General features: G+C 36.3%; 2 protein-coding genes across 2 annotated transcripts; both read right to left on the reverse strand.

The window, feature by feature from the left end:
• Positions 1-3,237: 3,237 nt before the first annotated feature.
• LOC140871842 (F-box/kelch-repeat protein At3g06240-like) lies at positions 3,238-4,302 on the reverse strand. The gene has a single exon (XM_073274584.1). It carries the CDS (start codon positions 4,300-4,302, stop codon positions 3,238-3,240), a length of 1,065 nt encoding a protein of 354 aa, XP_073130685.1.
• Positions 4,303-4,997: 695 nt separating this feature from the next.
• On the reverse strand, positions 4,998-8,816 carry LOC140871853 (uncharacterized). The gene is made up of 5 exons (XM_073274594.1): positions 8,680-8,816; positions 8,446-8,580; positions 8,017-8,344; positions 7,130-7,254; positions 4,998-5,811 (listed from the first exon to the last, which is right to left on the reverse strand). Exons 2-5 carry the CDS (start codon positions 8,542-8,544, stop codon positions 5,353-5,355), a joined length of 1,011 nt encoding a protein of 336 aa, XP_073130695.1. The 5' UTR covers positions 8,545-8,580; positions 8,680-8,816; the 3' UTR covers positions 4,998-5,352.
• Between the last annotated feature and the right edge of the window lie 10,864 nt (positions 8,817-19,680).

Here is a 19,680-nt window from a genome sequence, read left to right on the forward strand (position 1 = left end):
GTAAATGGGACTGAGAGAAAAGACAGTGACATGGAATAGAAGAGTTACATTTTTGTAGAAGACAAATCTAAATTCGTTAGTCCACATGATTCTGTTCTTTTTATAAGGTTTATTGTTTATTATTTATCATTATTCCATCCCTATTATTGAGTGGAATACTCATGCAATTATATAGACAAACATATTAAAAATGTTATGTTTTTGGATTTTGTAAGTGCGATCGGTCGTTTTGATTTTCGATTCGGTTTTACAATTTAATAAATAAAATTAAATACTAAATTAACATCTATATATGATTTAGAACAGATTGTTAGTAAAAATTTGAATATTTTTTTAAAATACCTACAACAATGAAATATTTGATAATAAAATTATACCAACAATTTAAAATAAATATAATGAAAATATAATAACATGATCAAATATAATAAAATGATTTAAAAGTATCAAGTTGATATTTTGTATTAAAGATTTGAAGATAATGATCTCTCGAATATATTATACTTTTATCTATTTAATATATTATATATACTAATTTTAAATATTTTAATATATTTATACTATATTATAATAGTTCAACCCCCTAAACTAACCGATTTTGGTGTGTCAAATCACATCAAAACTTCTTCCCATTTTATCCCTAAATTTAATATACATCTATTTTATGTTAGAACTTAAATGACTAAATTATCATCGATTTTCTCTAACAGTCTTATCTACTTTTATTTTTATCTATTTTTTCAAATTTCATTATTTTATCATTTTATATTAAATTATTTACAAAAAAATTTCACCACTTCTTTCTAATTTATATATCAAATTATCAAACATGTAAAAATCATGTGTCACGATCGCTAATATATATTATATTGCACACGCATATGCTGTGGTCACCAGCATATATTATATTTGTATAAGTAAAACTGTCGGTTTGATTTTTTCAGGTTTTTAAATTTAAAAGCCAAAAACCGAACAGAGAAACTAAAATCACCAAAATTTAAAACCGAAACCCATTGTTTAATTAGCCGTTTAACCCGAATCAATAAACTAAATTTTACGATTTTTTCCGGTTTTTTGGTTTTAACCGTTCAACGAACATCCTTGTTCGGCAAGCAAAAAAAAAAAAAAAAAAACTAGCGAATTGTGAGATTCGATTTAAGGTCAATTATAATCTTTTCGGTTAGATGTCGAATGTAACCAAAAATAATATCGATATACAAGGGTAAGACAAATAACAACAATAAAACAAAATGAGCGAAAAATTATTGTTTCTGTCTTGATCGATTTACAGTGTCTTTGGAACAAATTCGCCCTCATCTGATGGAGAGCTTTGGGGTTTGCAGTGGACGTCTGAATGGACAACACTTTCATTGATCAGTCCGACATCAAACGCACCAAGGTTGCGCTCGCACACAAGTCAATTAAGTCATTTCAGTGCGATCGAGAGAGAGTCTTTTAATTAATCAATATCACACTTTCACAAGTCATGAATCAAACCTTTTGGTGCAAATCGTTCAAATACATTAGAAAAAGGGTCTTTTCACCAACCAATCTTACACTCTCGTAATAATAACTCATATAATGTAGTAACATATATGCTAGCCCACATTTCTCCACTTAACTGAATACCTATATAAAAAGTCCAATTTTCAAGCCCAATATAAGTTATAAGTCCAACATTGAAAGTCTACAGAAGTGACGAAAAGAAGATGTATTCACAAATGACAAATTAAAAAATTAATCTCACCATCACGAACAACATGAAGCATTTTTATAATTTTATTTTTTTTACAGCTACAAAGAAATAAAATAGTGGGAAATTGTACGAAATCGAGGAAAAACAAAATTTAGTCGTTATATATGTTAGCATATCTTGCACATATATTATTTATTTGTTTTCAAGTATACAGATTAGATTTGTGATTTATTTCCTTGTATTTTATATCTAAGATTATGTGGTTATTTGTGTTTATCTTACACTATCCTAGGATTGTAAATCTATATTTATACACTCATGCGTGATAATAATATTCAGTCATTCACCACAAAGTTCTATAATATATTTGTATGAGAATAATAGTATTAGAATTAGAGCTGTCAAACGGGCCAACCCATGGCGGGGCGGGCCGGCCCACCAAAAACCCACCTTTTGGTGGGTCGATGGCGGGCCGACCCACCATCTTGGTGGGCTGGAAATCCTCAACCAAACCCAACCCAATCCAAGGTGGGTTGCGGGTTAGACGGGCCGGCCCACGGGTTGGATCACGACAAATAAAAATAAATAATAATATTAAAATTAATTATAAATATAATTTCATAAATAAATATTAATAGAAACATATTAATAAAAATTTTAATTATTGATTTCATGAGTGTAAATTTTATATATAAATTAATTAATACAAAAAAAAATCACAACTTTTATTAAAAAATGCATATATAACAATAAAAATAAAAATAAATTATTAATTTTCCAGGCCCGCGGGCCAACCCGCGCGGGTCGCGGGCCTAGGCGGGTTGGCCCATCTAGGCCCACCTTTTGTTGGGTTGAAAAAATTTCAACCCAACCCATTTAAATTGTGTAGCGGGCCGGGCCAACCCGACAGGTCTAACCCAAATTGACGGCTCTAATTAGAATACTTTGATGACTTGCTGCTTAGGCGTAACATTTTTTTATACATAGCTTAGTTTGAAATTTATTGACAGATTCATGTGTGCTTTGAGCATTTATGGATTGAAGAAAATTTAGTCGTTATTTATAATTATGTGACTATGATTATATTGATTGTCAAGCTATTCGCTTATCGTTTGTGGATAATATTTTTCAGTTTTATTCAAACAACAATATTAATGAAAGGATCGTATTATATACAAACAATGCGTGTGTGGTCAAATAACGAAAAAAGACATTAAACGTAAAGAAACTCCGATCAAACGTTCCTTAATTAATGTGAGGTTACCTCCTTTAATTAATGAACAAGACGTCTGTGGGCTATTTGAAACCGATTCAAAAAAAACTTGTTTAATAAGCTGGCTCGTTAAAATAAACGAACCAAACTCAATCTTTACAATATTCAGCTAGACGTAAAATAGTAGTTTGAACATGATATATAATTTATATTTATTAAAAGTCGTTTAGAGTACTCGATCATAAAAGTACTTTCTGAGAAGCAAATATATTATTAGTTAGATAAAGTTCGAGTTTGACTCGATTATGATTGAGGCAAACGCAAAAATTTAAAACTTCAGCTGGATTACATTCCTAGCTCCTCGGAAAAGAATATTCAACGACGAAAAACAAGGAACGTATGGTAGATCATGACAAGAATCATATTTCGACCGGCCTATGCTCGTGAACACCATTTTCTCCTTGCGACCATGTTGAGATGTAGCCAAGTTGCAAACAAAACCAGGATTCCACCAATTAATGTACCATGGAATCGAATCCCTCAGTAAAACATTTTTAGTCCAAGATTTCACATTCCCTTTATCTTCCAATACCCACACGCGAAAATAAGCCCTCTTCTGGCCAAGTGCACACAAGCGACCATTCAATATCCCTATGAACGGTTGACTCTTTGAGCTCTGCAAAGCAAGTGGAAGTTCCATTCTCTTGCCCTTTTCTTCTTCAACATTGAATGCATAGATCATCATCGATTCGGGGCCGGCTTCGAACCCGACCCAATGAAGAACTCCATCAAGGAGAACTGGATGCTCGTCACTTGTTGTGTGAGGGATGCATGGATCCTTGAACTCCCTCCATCTCTTATCAACCCCCACCGTGTAAACCCTTCCTTGTATTCTTGATCCAAGGACTTGTGCATCTACTTGTGGCAAGAATCTGACAACCTTGTACTGATTTGTACACGTGCCGCAACCGAATCCAAATGACATTCTACTGACAGATTTCATCCTGTCTCGAATCTCTATATATTCACACGTTAACGGGTTGTATATGTAAATATTTTCTTCGTCGAATAGGCCTAGGGGTTCTAGAAGGAAGCAGCACAAGCCATTGCACGAGCCAACCATTCGCAATGTCGCGTTTTCGTTCGTGGGAAGGTGTAAATTCAGGTTGGAGGAGGTTTTATCATCTTTTCTTGGATCTGTTTCGTTAAGATAGAGAGATTTATGGTTAAAAAATAGACTGTATTTGAAGGGCTCAACGGAATTATAAGCTTTGCCGAAAGTCGAGTCGGAGATGAGAAGATGCCAGGATTTGCAAACAAGCTTGCATGTGATGAGGGATTTCAGAGGGAGTTTTACCAGAATCTCAATCAATATGGACTCGTGAAGATCCATGCAAGAAGATGGTGACCAGTTGAGTGAATATAGAGGTGTTGTAGGTTTGATAATAAAAAATAAAAAAAAAAAACTAGGGTTGGATTTTTTAGGTTTCTTGGGAGATTTTGAGATGGGAATTTAATAGAGTTTAAGAACAATTTGGCGAAATCTCACCGAATTTTTTAAATATATTATTACCTTTTTTGAATTTCATTTTAATATAAGAGACATTCATTATGAAATTTAAGGAAACTATATATCACAACACATAAAGTCGGTTTATATGCTTAGATGGTATTTCATATATGTCAACACTTTTGCACGCACTTACATACTTGGAATAATTATTTATGATTCGTGTTATTTGTCAAATTAATAATTTTTCATATTTTTATACTTGAAATAATTATCTATGATTTTTGTTATGGGACGAAATTTAATATTCAAAACAACTTGACCAAAGTTATTCTTATTCCTGATCAAGTGAACACACCTTCAGAGAACTAAACTTTACAGCAATACCCACGACTTTCTTACCCAAAAATAAAAAATAAAAGGCCTCCGGATTTAAAATTCTGAAATGTAAATAATCAAAAGACGGAGCCAAAACTATATAATTCGCTCAAATCTTTAATTAAATTTTGAAGTAATGAACAAAATAATAGATGCGCAGTTTCTGAGATGGGGTTGGTGGCAATCAAGGAGATGTTAAATAAAACCAAGTTATAAGCGTACATACAATGAATCAATGCCCAACAAATTCAAAACGCTGCCACTGGAAAATCAAGAAAACTTATGCCACTTTATCCTCCCTTCTAATTTATATGTCGAAAAACTATACCATGACACCAAAATTCTTTCAAATCCCCACTCGAACTAGTGCCAGACAGCCCAAAATCTATGAACATCCCGAGTCATTTGAAATAGAGCCGGGGAGCCTGTTGCGTTTGTCCGTTTCTACTCCAAACTAATCTGAATAACATACCTTAAATAACAAGGTAATGAAAAACATGAGATTCTAGACAGTAGACAGGGCATATATAGCTCTGGTCTTGCGACCTCTTGACGCTAATCCTTCCAACCAGTCTTGCTATACTTTCTTGAGGCAATGCCTTTGGTTGAGTTGCTAGGAGTTACCGGAAATGACGGAGTAGATGGTGCTTCTTCATCATCCCAATTGTCTCCCCAACTGTCGTCCCAACCCTCATTTGCAGCTGGTTCGGGTTTGCTGCCATGGGAAACTGGTAGCTCCATGTCTAGCATTTGGTACTTGACATCTTTTTTTGCAAAACGCCGCCTCAAGAAGACACCCATCAAAACTGATGCTGCCATTGCTAATGCACCCAAAAACAGGATTGCAATCAAGTTAGTTTGCTGAGCAAAGTTGAAGTAGGTGGACTCGGAGTCACCGCCAAGCTTTTTGTTATCGTGTATAGATTGATCACTAATATCAAGACGACAATCGCCATGCCCTGCCGTGAGCACAATGAATTGGTCGTGTCCTACACCTTTGACCGGTACATTGAGCTGCATGATAAAGAGTTGATAATTAAAATCCATATGATGGCATTTTTCATCACCGACCATGGACAAAAACCAAGGAAAACATGTGATGTAAAGACTAGATAAATTAATTCAGATTTGCTTGATCTACTAAAGGCAATTGTTATGCCACGACATAAATAATGACAAAAAAGCATCACTGACAAAATTATATCTCATGATACAGGAACTTTAAAAGAAAAATGGTAACAATGAAGTGTAATCAGATATAAAACATCATATTCCAGATCTATCACTTTGAGGAAACTCAGGTACATAGCAGAATATAAATTGATTAATGTAGAAACTAAATTTACTTCCAATTGCAAGAGACATCTGAAAGTCCACACGTTACACAACAACAATGTGTGCATACTCTCAGAAAGATGGAATTAATTATGGCACACCACAATCTTCAGAATAGTAAAAAAAAAAAAGGTCTTCAGTTATTTAATGATCTCTCGAGGTTTTGTTTTACACAACTTATTAACTAGCTATAGCAATAATTCTGAGGAAAATTACTTGCATGAATGCTCAACATTTGGCATTAAAAACAAGTGCCCAATTATTAGCATTTCTATGAGAAGAGCTTAGTGAGGTCGATCATCTTGGTAAAAGAAATTTACGCAGCATATCCAACTGGGGTTTCAGGTTTAAAGCTGCAACTATTTCAAACAAAGAAATCATGCTGCAACTTTTATTTATTTCTGCCAGGTTTGCTGATTGATCACCTGTTACTCCCTAAGGTGCAATTATAGTTATGTAACAAAAGGTACCTAAAAATGATAAATTGTGTGACACTTTTGGCACGTTAGGAACTATGAAATAGAGAAGCTTTGGAATTTACCAATAAATCCGCAGGACAATTTCTCAAGTCTGGAAGTAGACAACAAATCAAGATTTAAGGACATTTAACCATATTGTGCTTCTATGTAGCTCTATCACTTTTAATAATGAACAATGAACTTACAATCCTACTAAGGAAACTCTTTATCTCGTACATATATACTTTGGATAGGAATCTCACAATGTTAAAGAACTAGCTAAACCAATAAAAAAATTCAAGTAATGATGCTTGATTACACAAGCAAAACAAAAATTAGGCATATCAAAATCAAGTTGAGAACAAACAAGAAAATGTTGCAAACATCGGTATCTGATGAATAATTTAACAGTATCAAACTGTGATCAAGTTTGTGACCGTACTGTCTAATGGATGCCGTTCTAGTGGAAAATGTAGCCATGAACAACATAGCAGTGCTTCCTTAATGGACGAAAATTCTGGTCAAATAGTGCATACCTAGGTGACTTCATTTTCTTGGAGTTCAATCTTGTTCTTCTCTAGACGAACCGAATCAGGTGCTGATATTGTCACACTGAGGAGACCTTTTCCCTTGTTTTCAATCAAAAGCGAACGTTCTGGAGATTCTGGGATATCAAGAGTAAAAGTGAACGTTCTGGAGATTCTGGGATATCAAGAGTAAAAGTGAATGTTCAGGAGATTCTGGGATATCAAGAGTAAAACCCTTTTTAGCTTGTTCATTTTGAATTGAACAAGTTTCATCAATAATACTGAATCGGCTACAATCCAAATACGCAACAAATCCAATCATTTTATGCAAAATATTTGTAATAATAAATCCGCTTGCTCCAGTAAATATATCAATAACAAGTTATAAGAAGCAGAATGTGCAAATTAATAGCCTAAACAAAGAGTTTTATGAGAATGCTCACTCTGCTAGGTGGTCTTTTGTGCCATCTCTTCTCCTAATTAATTAAATTTAAACTTATTGATGATGAATTTTCATCCAACAGGTTTTCTTCGACTAATACCCACTATTTGGTCCAATGTTCACAAAACAGCTTATGTGACTGCGCGAGAAAATCATCAAGATTTTTCTGAATACACCTCTGAAATGTCCAGCAACTTGGATAGTCTACATGAACTAACCAATTATTTTTTGGGCATCAATGGGTCAAACAAAGGCACCGGTGACATAGAAACTTGTATGCATAACTCAAGAGAGCTGATCTCACTGACATATGAGAATTAAACGAGAAGCACATATCGTAATTCACTAAACGCAAACTCCCATTGCAAATCAAAACCGCCTGCTACGAGTAATCATTGATCAATAAACAATGCAAAAAGAAGAAGAAAAAAAACAACTGAGAAATTAAAATGCATACCATTCCCTGGAACTCTCAGACAAGCAACCAGCTTCTTATCATCGTCAGTGCATCTATTTGATGATGAATCACATACCGGATGCTTAACCCCTTCTATACCCTTATCAGTTTTGGAATCAGACTCCTTGTTCTGCTTCTGCTCATCTTTCGTAGCGGTGTCATTCTCCTTCTTATGCTCATCATTCACCCCTTCAGTCAACTCCGGTTGTTTAATTGAATCACTCCCATTTGCGTGAACATCTTTACCGTTCTTCACAGGATTGACTGGCGGATTTACACTATCATTACCGTTACCCTTTTCTTTTGTATCAGAAGTACCATCAATACCCTAAAAATAGGAAAACAAGTATATAATCACATAATCCAAACAATTAAACTAATTCCGACGCAAAATCACCAATAAGCACAAGAGATCCCAAGTCCAACTACCTTTGACTCCGTCTCCGCTGCAACTCGATCCAACACAACCGGGGATAGAAGCACGATCAGCACAAGACAATAATTTATCTTCATCCCCATAACTATCATTAATCCAAACTTTCTGAATCGAAAAGTACTCAATCACTACACATAAATGACACCAAAAAATCAGGGGGAAAAAAAAAGAATGTAGGAAAATTACAGTTGCCAAAGCGAAACAAAACACAAAGCAAGATAATAGACCTTGAGACGCCGCAGATTTCATACACAATACAGTTCCAAATCTGTATCAGATACTTGTGCTCTGTAATTGGAACCTTTGAATTTGCAGAACCGAATTTTAGTGGCCCTGCTTCTTTGTGCAGCAAAGAACCTACACCGAAAGCCGAACAGCAGTCACTAAAATTGTTTTCGAATATTAAATGGGCCTCCGAGCTTCATGGGCCACACCTGCTAGATAAAAAGGCTCGTTTGGGTCTACTAAACTATTCTGGCCCAGTTGAGACAGCATAATCGTGTTCATCCTCTTGTTTGCTTTTCATGGGCCATACTCAATTGATAAAAAGGCTGTATTAAACTATTCTGCAACATATTTGATGTGCAACATATTTGATGATAATAATAATAATGCGTAATTATTTGAAATTAAATGCTAATGATTATGTTTATGCCACAATTATCTGATCTATATCTCGGTTCTGCAATAAATCGATGTTTTTGCATTTTGGTGTGGAGAGTATTAAATAATCTAATTTTAAAAAATTAAGGAGATAAATGTCTTGCATAAAAATCCCAATTATAAGAATTTTTACTTTTTTTAACCATTTAAGTTTGATTTATTTGGTCTGTCAATAAACACAAGATCAAGCCTAACTGAATACTCTCTAACTGGTATTTGTAAAATTGATAAATGATAATCAATTTATGAAAATAGCAGAATTACACCACGGAATTATTTCGATTAATTAGATTTGACATTTGACAAAGCTTTCATATTTTCAACGTGTATATCTAAGTTTCTTGTCTATATTAAACTTATATATATATATATATATATATATATATGAGTTTCGATCATATGGGCAATCACCATGAGCAACTATTTGAGCAACAGCTGACGTGGCAATCACACATCGGATGTACAAGGTGTCACGTCAGTTGTTGCTCACGTAGTTTCCCGTGGTGGTTTTTTATGTGATCGAAACTCTATATATACTAGCCACTGAGCACACGTATTGCGTGTGTAAATCATAATATATAAATATAATGTATTGTATATTTAATATTTTTTTTAAAATTTTAAAGTACTTGGTTTATCCTTATTTTCTGTGTTGTGAATTTTTTTCCCTAAATTTATAAAAAAATTCAGTTGTTGTAGAAATTCAGTTTCAAAAAAAATTGATAAGAAGCGAGATAATAAAAAAAGTTATAAGAGAAAAATGTGGGAGAAGTGGGTAAGAAATATAGTTGGAAAGAGAGTGCGGGGCATAAAAAAAATAAATTGGAGAAAAATCATTATCTCACCAAAAACAGTTTGTATAGGCATCTCACACTTAATAAAATAGTATATATATATATATATATCACTTTTGTCATCTATCTGAAAACCGAAAAAAATAATATAATAACATTGTTGTCTAAATAATCTCATCTTACAACAAATATATCAAACTAAATAAGCGGATATCGGATTCGAGATTCAGTTATAAAAAATAAAATAATATTTTTGGAAAAGACAATAACGATAAAATATAATTAATGATCATATAGCTAGGGGATGTTAACTACATATCGAGCATGGATAATTTGTCTAACTTGAAATAAATTTCAGTAACCAACCAACCATAGACATCCCATCTCAACCGTTAATTATCTTAATTAATAATTATCCAATAATAATAGTTTTTTTAAAAAAGGGCATTAAAATGCCTGAGTTACCATGCATGTTGTCAAACCGACCTTTGGACTAAAGTACCCCATTTTTTGTGGGAAACCAAAAGATTGATTAAGACTAATACTTTAGATATAAGACTTAAGTCATACACGACTTCATGTCATGCAATTATGTCTAATAATATAATGGGAGAAAAGTTAATAGCCTTTATTATATATGTTTTATTCTTAGATTCACATATTTTATCGAGTTATATTATTATATTAGCGGAAAACAACGTAATATAACAATATAATCCTCTCTCCGATTATGAGAGAGGGACGAAAATTCAAAATTTGATGCCGTTAACAAAAAACAATCTCTCGCAAATTGAAAAAATTAAACGAACGATTATCTTAAATATCTCAATGACGTAATGGACGCATCATAGTGACATCATATATGGATTCACTCGTGTGCCGACGAAAAAAAAAAGTAGTCACGAGAAATTGGGGAAAGAAAAAAATAGTAAAGAATCTAATGTGAAGGCTTGTGTTGTGTGCGGTTGGTTGGGCAGTAGAGTGTCGATTTCCAAGGCTGTGAGCAGCCAATTTTCACAAAACTCCAAATTTCCACTTTCCTTCGAAGTCCTTAATTGCCCATTTGCTAATTTCGGCATTGCGGTGTGTGATTTCTAAATAATTTCCCAATATACGTAAAAAAAATTGTTTCTAAATATTGCTTGACAAATCGTAACCACGGTTGTTGAGATGTTAGCATGCGGGTATTATCTTCATACTACATCAAATGATCAAATTTAAATTTGATTATGCGGAGTCCATGCATTTTTATGAACCCCACATATGCAAATCAAATTTATATCATTAGATCTAGCATAATGGTAATACATTATGCTGGCATGAACTCCACTCGTAAGAAATGGCGGAGTCACAACTATCAATCTACCTAGAATAGAATTTTTAGCACTCCAATACTTTAATTTTTTGAATTGAACTATCCGAACTAATATCAAATTAATCAAAAAAATTTCAAAATTAATATATAAAAAATTTCAAAAAAAATTTGTATCACCCGGGCTTATATGTCTAGCTCCGCCCTTGATCATCACAAATATTAGGTGAACTTATTTCATGAGTGCTTTAATGAGGATCGAACAAAATTCGCTCTGTATTTCATTTGTCATTATAACTTAGATTACGTCTCTACCAAAAGAATCTTTGTGAATCTCTATTAGAGCATCCGAGTTACTTCGGATGATATTGAGGTAATATTTGAGAGAGCTTTTAGGAAACACTTATCTGTTTTTCTTTAACAAAATTTCATTTATGCATAAAATTTGAAGAAATATATATATATCCGTAGGACCGAGCGCTTTACCAAAAGTTATAGCGGATGGTAATGGTGCAACTCAAATATATTAAACCGCACGGCAATCCAAGCGTTATGGTTCGATCGTTCTACCAGCAGAAACAATTATTGCACCCCAACAATATCTCAAAAGGTGAACTCTGATATTTAATTATGCCAAAAGGTATTAAAAAAGATACATATATGCCAGAATCGGAGGGGTGCATGCGATTTCAATGGACTTTTTGGAGGATTAGGTTTGGGTGTCACGTGTGGATATGAAATTAAAAGTGATTTTAGACATTGGAGGAATTAATGGAGCCATCGAGTTACATATTTTCGTGCCCTTCACACCTTTAATATGTATTGACCTTGCTTTCATCCAAAATGCATGTGAATTGTGATATCATCAACTCAATTGTTTCATGCAATAAATAAAGTTTTAGTAATTAATTTTTTCTCCGAGGAATCAGCAGTAGAATGCTCTTTAGTTTAGGAAGTGTTTGTTATGTGGAATATCCATAATCATTCTTCAAATCATAGGAATTGTAATATCTTGTTGATTTTCTAAATATTGTTTATATTGAGAAATCGAAGTCAACTTTAAAACTTATAATTTTACTTTCTTCTTTCATGACATGATAAGTAAAATATGATTGTATTCTCAATCATATATATACAATTTTTTATGGTGATAGATCTACCTATATATGCTCATCCAAAATTTGATTTCTATTCGTTCTAACACGCTAGTTAAATTATGTCAAATTTTCTATCAAAGTGCAAGGAAATCCACTATATTTTAGGTATTCTTGATCTGTAACTTTATTTTCGCACAAAATGATGTAACATGGGACAATAATAAGCTAGAAGAGCCATATATCTAGAACCCATGCCACTTTGATCTTTTGGGATAGATTTTGAAACGCATTTGCCCGATCAATTTTGTGTAAATGAAGACATAATTGGTTAAGTTTTGCACGTAAAAAAGTTCTTTTAATGCTATTATAAATTTTGGTAATAATTGTAGAAGAAGGAAACCCTACGTCAAACTTGTGTGGACTTTTACGTTGTTCATTTGACTAAATAATTTAGGTGTACGTAAAAAAAACATTAAAAAATGTGTTACATATGCCGATAATTACTGGATTATACTGCAATAACAATACAATATCTTTAAATCAAATACATTATTGAGACTCAGAAGCTAATTAAACCTACCAACAATTATTTGATTTTGGAGCTTCAACTATTATTTAGGGAAAATTGCTGTCTCGTCATGTTTTAAATGCTCATTTAAAATATTTGAAGTTAACCACTCTAGTTTGTAGGTTGAATCGAATTCCCGACACGCGGCTATTTCAGAAATAGACAAGTGTGAGGCCATAGGAATTGCCCTAAATATAGGCTATATAGCCATGAAGCCATGACATATGTCTTGCTCGGTAGAATAAGCGACTGTCTGATTAATGATATATGAATTCAAATTTTTTATCAACATTTTTCGAATGAGTAACATCCAATTTTTCAAATGTGCTTTACTTATATAGAGTGGTGTGCAGCTTCTGCATTAGTTTAAATATTTATTTAGTGTTGGAAATTGTATTACTGAATGAATTACAATTGAAATGGGCTTGAAAGAGTTTGAATTGATTAACCCAAATTGTTTGTAAAAGCCTTGTCCAAAGTATTACAAAATTCAAAATTTTGGTGAAATAAATTGGAGGGAAATGGGGAAATGGTAGTCCCACATTGGAACAACTCCAATTTGTTGTTCACCTTAATTAGTCCAACATTGGACTATGGGGATTGGGCCCTTAGGGCACCGGATGTTTTGTAAAGGGGCAAGACGCTAGTCGATGCAACAAACACACACGTGCGCGGCCGGCTCGGCTCGGCGTGGTGTGGTGTGGTGTGGTCTTCTGATCCGATTATTTTTTTTGAATAAAATTTATTTAAAATAATATTTTATTATTTTATGGAGTATGCTCGAGCGATAAAATATTACCGCGCGGGCGCAGCACCGCACATGCAAGACAGTGAGTTCAAAGCGACGTGCGCCCGCGCGGTTAAAAATTACCGCGCGAGCGCGGTACCAAAATGGCGAGGCAGTGTGTTGGCTTAAAGTTGGGCGCTCGCGCGGTAGAAAATTACCGCCCGAGCACACCTTCTGCAAAATGAACAGTCACGACTGTTTCTGGCATTTTTCTGTCATGGGTTGCATCCTTACGCCTTCAAACGTATTGTTTCGTGTATAAGACTATATATATGGTAGTTATAACACAGAAAACAGACATAAAAAATATCTGATAACATACATTTCAGATTTCTGATTTCTCAAAATCTCTCCCTCACTTTCTCAAAGAAAAGTTAAAGCATATTTTCGTTCGTTGAAGTTCGTGATATTTGTTGTGCTGCTATATCACGATCGAAAGTCGTTGTATCTTAGAGACGATTGCCGCTAACGTTTAGCACTTGGAACGGGCAATTTCGTCTTGCGGATAGAGAGTTTCTCTCGTCTCGACTGTGTTGATCGTTTTCGTTGCTGTTGATTGCTTCCGACATTGAAGTTTTCAGAATTCAGAATACAATCTAATAACATTTAGTGCATATTGAAATGTATCTACGGGTTAAATAATAATAATAATAATAATAATAATAATAATAATAATAATAATAATAATAATAATAATAATAATAATCTATAATTCTATACATCTGCATGAAGGGTTGATTCGATCTTATCCCAATGAGTATTATTCTATGGGGTAGGTGGCAATATTTAATTGGTGCATATCATGTGGGACTCATTCATTCATGTGAAACACACATGATATGCACCAATTAAATCATATCACATATCCCATGGGGTAATACCCATGAGATATAGTCAAATTTTCCCTGAAGGAAGTAGTATAGTATAATATTCAAAATAAAAATAAATTTAGATCGGTCATATAATTATAATGTTTCTTCCTGATGTCATATATTTTCTTTATTATTATAAGGACCAAAGCATATCTTATTAAAATATATTCTCTTGATTATATAGGTCACGTTTTTTTTCTTAAATATATAGGCATATGTCATATTTATGGTTGAGTAGTTTCTACCCGCGGGGTAGTGCCCTGCGGGTAACGTTGCGGCTCATGATTGGTTAAAATCAGTGGGTCCCATGTGTGATCCATTAATTTTGACCAATCATTGAGTTACAAATCACCCGCAGGATAGTGTTCTGTGGGCTGCATGTACTAAACCCATATTTAGTAGTAATAGTTTTTTATACTTCTTTATAAATATACTCCTATTAACTAATCTTGAAAATTATGCAACTATTTTTTTAATATATTAAATAAAGATAAAATAAGAAGTGTATACATAATTTGATTTTTTAGATTTTTTTTAAATTTATGTGAAAAAAGTAAAACTATGTAATCGAGAAGTATTGTTACCCCGATAAAATATTTCCACCCGAGCCCGTTTATAATGGGTTTACTTAGCATAGCCCAAGGTGGTAGGGTCCAGTCCAGTCCAAAACTATGTTGGGCTTTGTCATGACCTGGGCTGGTCATAAGGAGCCGAGCTAGGTTATGCTTCAATGGGCCGACCGGGGCTGGGCCCAGTATGCTGTACGCATCTTTTTTATAATTCGAGTGAGACTCTGATACATGTGGGATAAGTATGGATCTTTTCAAATATTCACAAGATAGAGATAAACTTAAGAAGGGTCCAATGGATGAAGAGTCCTAGTCCAGGATGTGTTGTAATTCTACTAGGTAACTTATTCTATTCTCTCCTATAAATACAGGTACTGCTATGGTTTTGTTCATTACTCACTTTTACATTCACGCACTCATATCTCTCAGTTTTCGCATTAATCATACCCTCTGCCTTCAAGACACTGACTTAGGCATCGGAGGGGTCACGCCGGAAACACCTTCGGCGTCCCTTTGACCTAGCTGTTGCTTGTGCAGTTCCGCCACACCCGACCCGACCTGCTCTATAAAGGAATTGGAGGATCCATTCTACCAGACCGAACCCGAGGTAAAATTCTGACATTATCAATTGGCGCCGTCTGTGGGAAATTGAAGAAAAAGAGTTTCGATGGCTGATCAGAATGGAAATCATCCTAATTTAGAGTTGTTAATAGCTCAGGCTGTTCAGAGGGCTTTGGCAGAGAGGGATGAGGCAAATATTCCGCACCCCGATCATAATGCCCACCTCGAGGAGATCAAAAAATTGAAGGAAGAAATGGAGCAGCTCAGGAAGAAGCAGGTCGGGTACCTAGCTACCACAATCAGAAACATTCCTTTTACTCAGGAGATATTGGACGCTGACCTTCCCAAACAATTTAAATTGCCCCACGTCGGGGAGTACGACGGTAAAGGCGATCCAGAGGAACATTTAGCACGATTTGAGAATGCAGCTCTGCTACATAAATATTTGGATCCGATCAAGTGTAGGGCTTTCCTTACTACTCTCATAGGACCAGCCCAGCAATGGTTCAATACGTTACGCGCTGGGGAGATCAAGGAATTCAAGGATTTTAGCAAATCTTTTTTGCATCACTTTGCTAGTAGCAAAAAGCATCCTACCACTACTTTCAGTCTCTTTGCAATCAAACAACGGGAACACAAAAATTTGAGGGCATACATTCGAAGGTTTAGTGCCTTGTCTCTCGAGGTACCCATGGCTACCCCAGACTTGCTCATCAGCGCATTCATGCAAGGGCTGGATACAAAATATTTTCTTAAATCTTTAATAAAAAGGCCGCCAGAGACGTATGAGGAATTACTTGCCCGAGCTGAGAAATATGTCAACATGGAAGAGATTCAGGTCTCGCGAGCAGCTGTGAATAGGGAGCGACCAAAAAGTCCAAAGGGCAATAGGGTTCCGAGCAATGGGACAGGAATGGGACAACCATTCCGACCTGCGCTGTTGGGAGAATTCAGCTCTTTCACTCCCTTGCGCATGAGTAAAGTCCGAGCCCTCCAAATTTGCGATGATCGGAAGCTCACACAAAGGCCTCCATGGACTGAGAAGGGACCTCGGAACAGGGAATCAGATAAATATTGTCACTTTCATAATGAGTATGGGCATATTACTGAGAACTGTCGTCAATTAGATCAAGAGATTGAAAGAATAATACAACAACATGCTGAATTAAAAAATATATTGACCCGTCAAGAGGGATATCGCCCGAACAAGAGACAGCAAGAAATACCGAGGAAAAGAGCTAGGACTGCTCCTCCCCAGGAAGAATTCAATCACCCGAATCAGGGCCAGCCCGACGATGACCGAGCTCATCAAAGACCAGCTCCGCCTGCTAGAGGAATTATAAACATGATTTCTGGAGGCCCTACTGACGGGGATTCCAATCGAGCTAGGAAAACTAGCAGTAGAAAATTAATAAATATGGAGATTGGGAATCAAATCTTCCATATTGGCCCAACCCTCTCCTTTGGTCCAGAAGATTTGAAAGGGGTTTCCAGCAACCATAACGATGCGCTGGTAATAAGGGCCACAGTCGCAAATTATGACGTAGCTCGGATATTCGTGGATTCAGGCAGTTCAGTCAATGTTTTATTCCAAGAGGCAATAAATCAATTGGATTTGGGACAGTACAAGATGGAGCCTGTGGTAACATCACTCTTTGGCTTCACGGGTCATGCCATCCGACCTGTTGGATTAGTCCACCTACCCTTAACTCTTGGAAAAAACAACACTCGCAAAACCCGAATTGTAAGTTTCATTATAGTGGACGCCCCATCCGCTTACATCAAGGCCGATCATTTGGCTCGCCTAGCTAGTGCATTGAATGATCGGCCTGATCCCATTGTTGCAGGTCGGGAACTTGTGTCTCAGTTGGAGACTCTTGATGATATGCTAACTCAAGTACCAGAAGGGGATTGGAGATATGACATACACACATATCTGACTAAGAAGGAATTACCAAATGATAACAAAAAGGCCAAGGAAGTAAAAAGAAGGGCTCTTCGCTTCGTCATGATCGATCAAATTTTGTTCAAGAGATATTTCTCTCAGCCCTTGTTAAAGTGTTTAGGCCCTGACGAAGCAAATTACGTATTACGAGAAATTCATGAGGGATCTTGCGGAAGCCACCTGGGCAGTCTTGCCCTAGCTCGCAAAGCTCTTCTTGCTGGTTTCTTTTGGCCTACTATGCGCAAAGACTCCTCAGATCTGGTTTATTCGTGCTATAATTGCCAAAGACACGCTAACCTACAGTGGAGACCTGCAGAATACATGAAGGCAGTGGTGGCTGCTTGCCCTTTTGACCAATGGGGGATGGACATAGTAGGGCCATTCCCTGTTAGCACAGGACAAAGGAAATTCTTGTTGGTCGCAGTCGATTACTTTTCCAAATGGGTGGAGGCCGAACCCCTTGCGAAGATTACGGAGAACGAAGTGCTCAATTTTTTATGGAAAAATATAGTATGTCGCTTTGGGATCCCGCGCAGGCTAGTATCAGACAATGGGCGACAGTTCTGTGGATGTAAAGTCCGAGCATGGTGTCAAGAAATGAAGATTGAACAGGTTTTCACCTCTGTCGCGTATCCACAGGGGAATGGACAGGTCGAAGTTACCAATAGAACGATAGTCCAAGCTCTCAAGACACGACTGGAGGTGGCTAAGGGCAAGTGGGCAGATGAGCTCCCTTCCGTATTGTGGTCCTACCGAACTACAACTCGGTCCGGTACAGGTGAAACCCCTTTTAGCATGGTATACGGGACTGAAGCTGTGCTCCCAGCAGAGATAGGGCAAGAGAGTGCAAGAATCATGGCGTATGGGAAAAACAATCAAGAATTACGAGAAATGGATCTAGATTTACTCGAAGAAAACAGGTCCCGAGCTGCAATTAGGCTAGCGGCCTATCGCAAACGAATGACCCAAGCATACAACAAAAGAGTATACCTCAAGGTTTTCCAAGAGGGAGACCTAGTTATGCGAAAAATACAACATCAAGGGGAACGAGGAAAGTTAGAAGCTAAGTATGAAGGCCCATTCAAAGTGATAGGAAAAGCCGGAGTAGCCGCATATTACTTGGAAGACGCTCAAGGTAAAAAGGGAAAAAGGCCATGGAACGCGCAGCACTTGAAAAAATATTATCCCTAACAGCTCAGTTCGGGCCTCATCATGTTATCTATTTTTCACTAAACTGGCACTTAACCAGTTATTTATATTTTTGAAGTTTTCTTGTTTACTTTAGGATCATTCCTGTCTAGTGTCAATTTTATTTTTGAAATAGGGCGCTGAAAAGTTTTGGTCTGTTTTTATAAAACAATTTTTTGAGAAACATACCTTGCAAAGCCCAGGCAGGTCTGGCACTCAAAAATCCACAACAGTGGTCTCAAAGCCCGGGCAGGTCCGGCACTCAAAGCCCACGTCAGTGGCATCAAAAATCCACAACAGTGGTCTCAAAGCCCAGGCAGGTCTGGCACTCAAAATCCACATCAGTGGTCTCAAAGCCCAGCCAGGTCTGGCAGTCAAAATCCACATCAGTGGTCTCAAAGCCCAGGCAGGTCTGGCACTCAAAATCCACATCAGTGGTCTCAAAGCCCAGCCAGGTCTGGCACTCAAAATCCACATCAGTGGTCTCAAAGCCCAGGCAGGTCTGGCACTCAAAATCCACATCAGTGGTCTCAAAGCCCAGCCAGGTCTGGCACTCAAAATCCACATCAGTGGTCTCAAAGCCCAGGCAGGTCTGGCACTCAAAATCCACATCAGTGGTCTCAAAGCCCAGCCAGGTCTGGCACTCAAAATCCACATCAGTGGTCTCAAAGCCCAGGCAGATCTGGCACTCAAAATCCACATCAGTGGTCTCAAAGCCCAGCCAGGTCTGGCACTCAAAATCCACATCAGCGGTCTCAAAGCCCAGGCAGGTCTGGCACTTAAAACCCATATCAGTATTAGAGCCTAATAGCTGAGCAGGTCCAGCACATCAACTACTTCGGTAGTAAGCAGGTCTAGCATCAAAACAATTT

This window comes from Henckelia pumila, chromosome 1, assembly GCF_033568475.1.
Source record: "Henckelia pumila isolate YLH828 chromosome 1, ASM3356847v2, whole genome shotgun sequence".
NCBI lineage: Eukaryota > Viridiplantae > Streptophyta > Magnoliopsida > Lamiales > Gesneriaceae > Henckelia > Henckelia pumila.

Excerpts from the sequence above, each read along its gene's own strand:
- LOC140871842 (XM_073274584.1), bottom strand. The coding sequence starts at position 4,302 with ATGGATCTTCACGAGTCCATATTGATTGAGATTCTGGTAAAACTCCCT.
- LOC140871853 (XM_073274594.1), bottom strand. The coding sequence starts at position 8,544 with ATGATAGTTATGGGGATGAAGATAAATTATTGTCTTGTGCTGATCGTG. Across the intron at positions 7,255-8,016 it reads TCTGAGAGTTCCAGGGAATG|AATCTCCAGAACGTTCGCTT; the intron begins GTATGCATTTTA and ends TTGATATCCCAG. Across the intron at positions 5,812-7,129 it reads TCCAAGAAAATGAAGTCACC|CTCAATGTACCGGTCAAAGG; the intron begins TAGGTATGCACT and ends TTTATCATGCAG.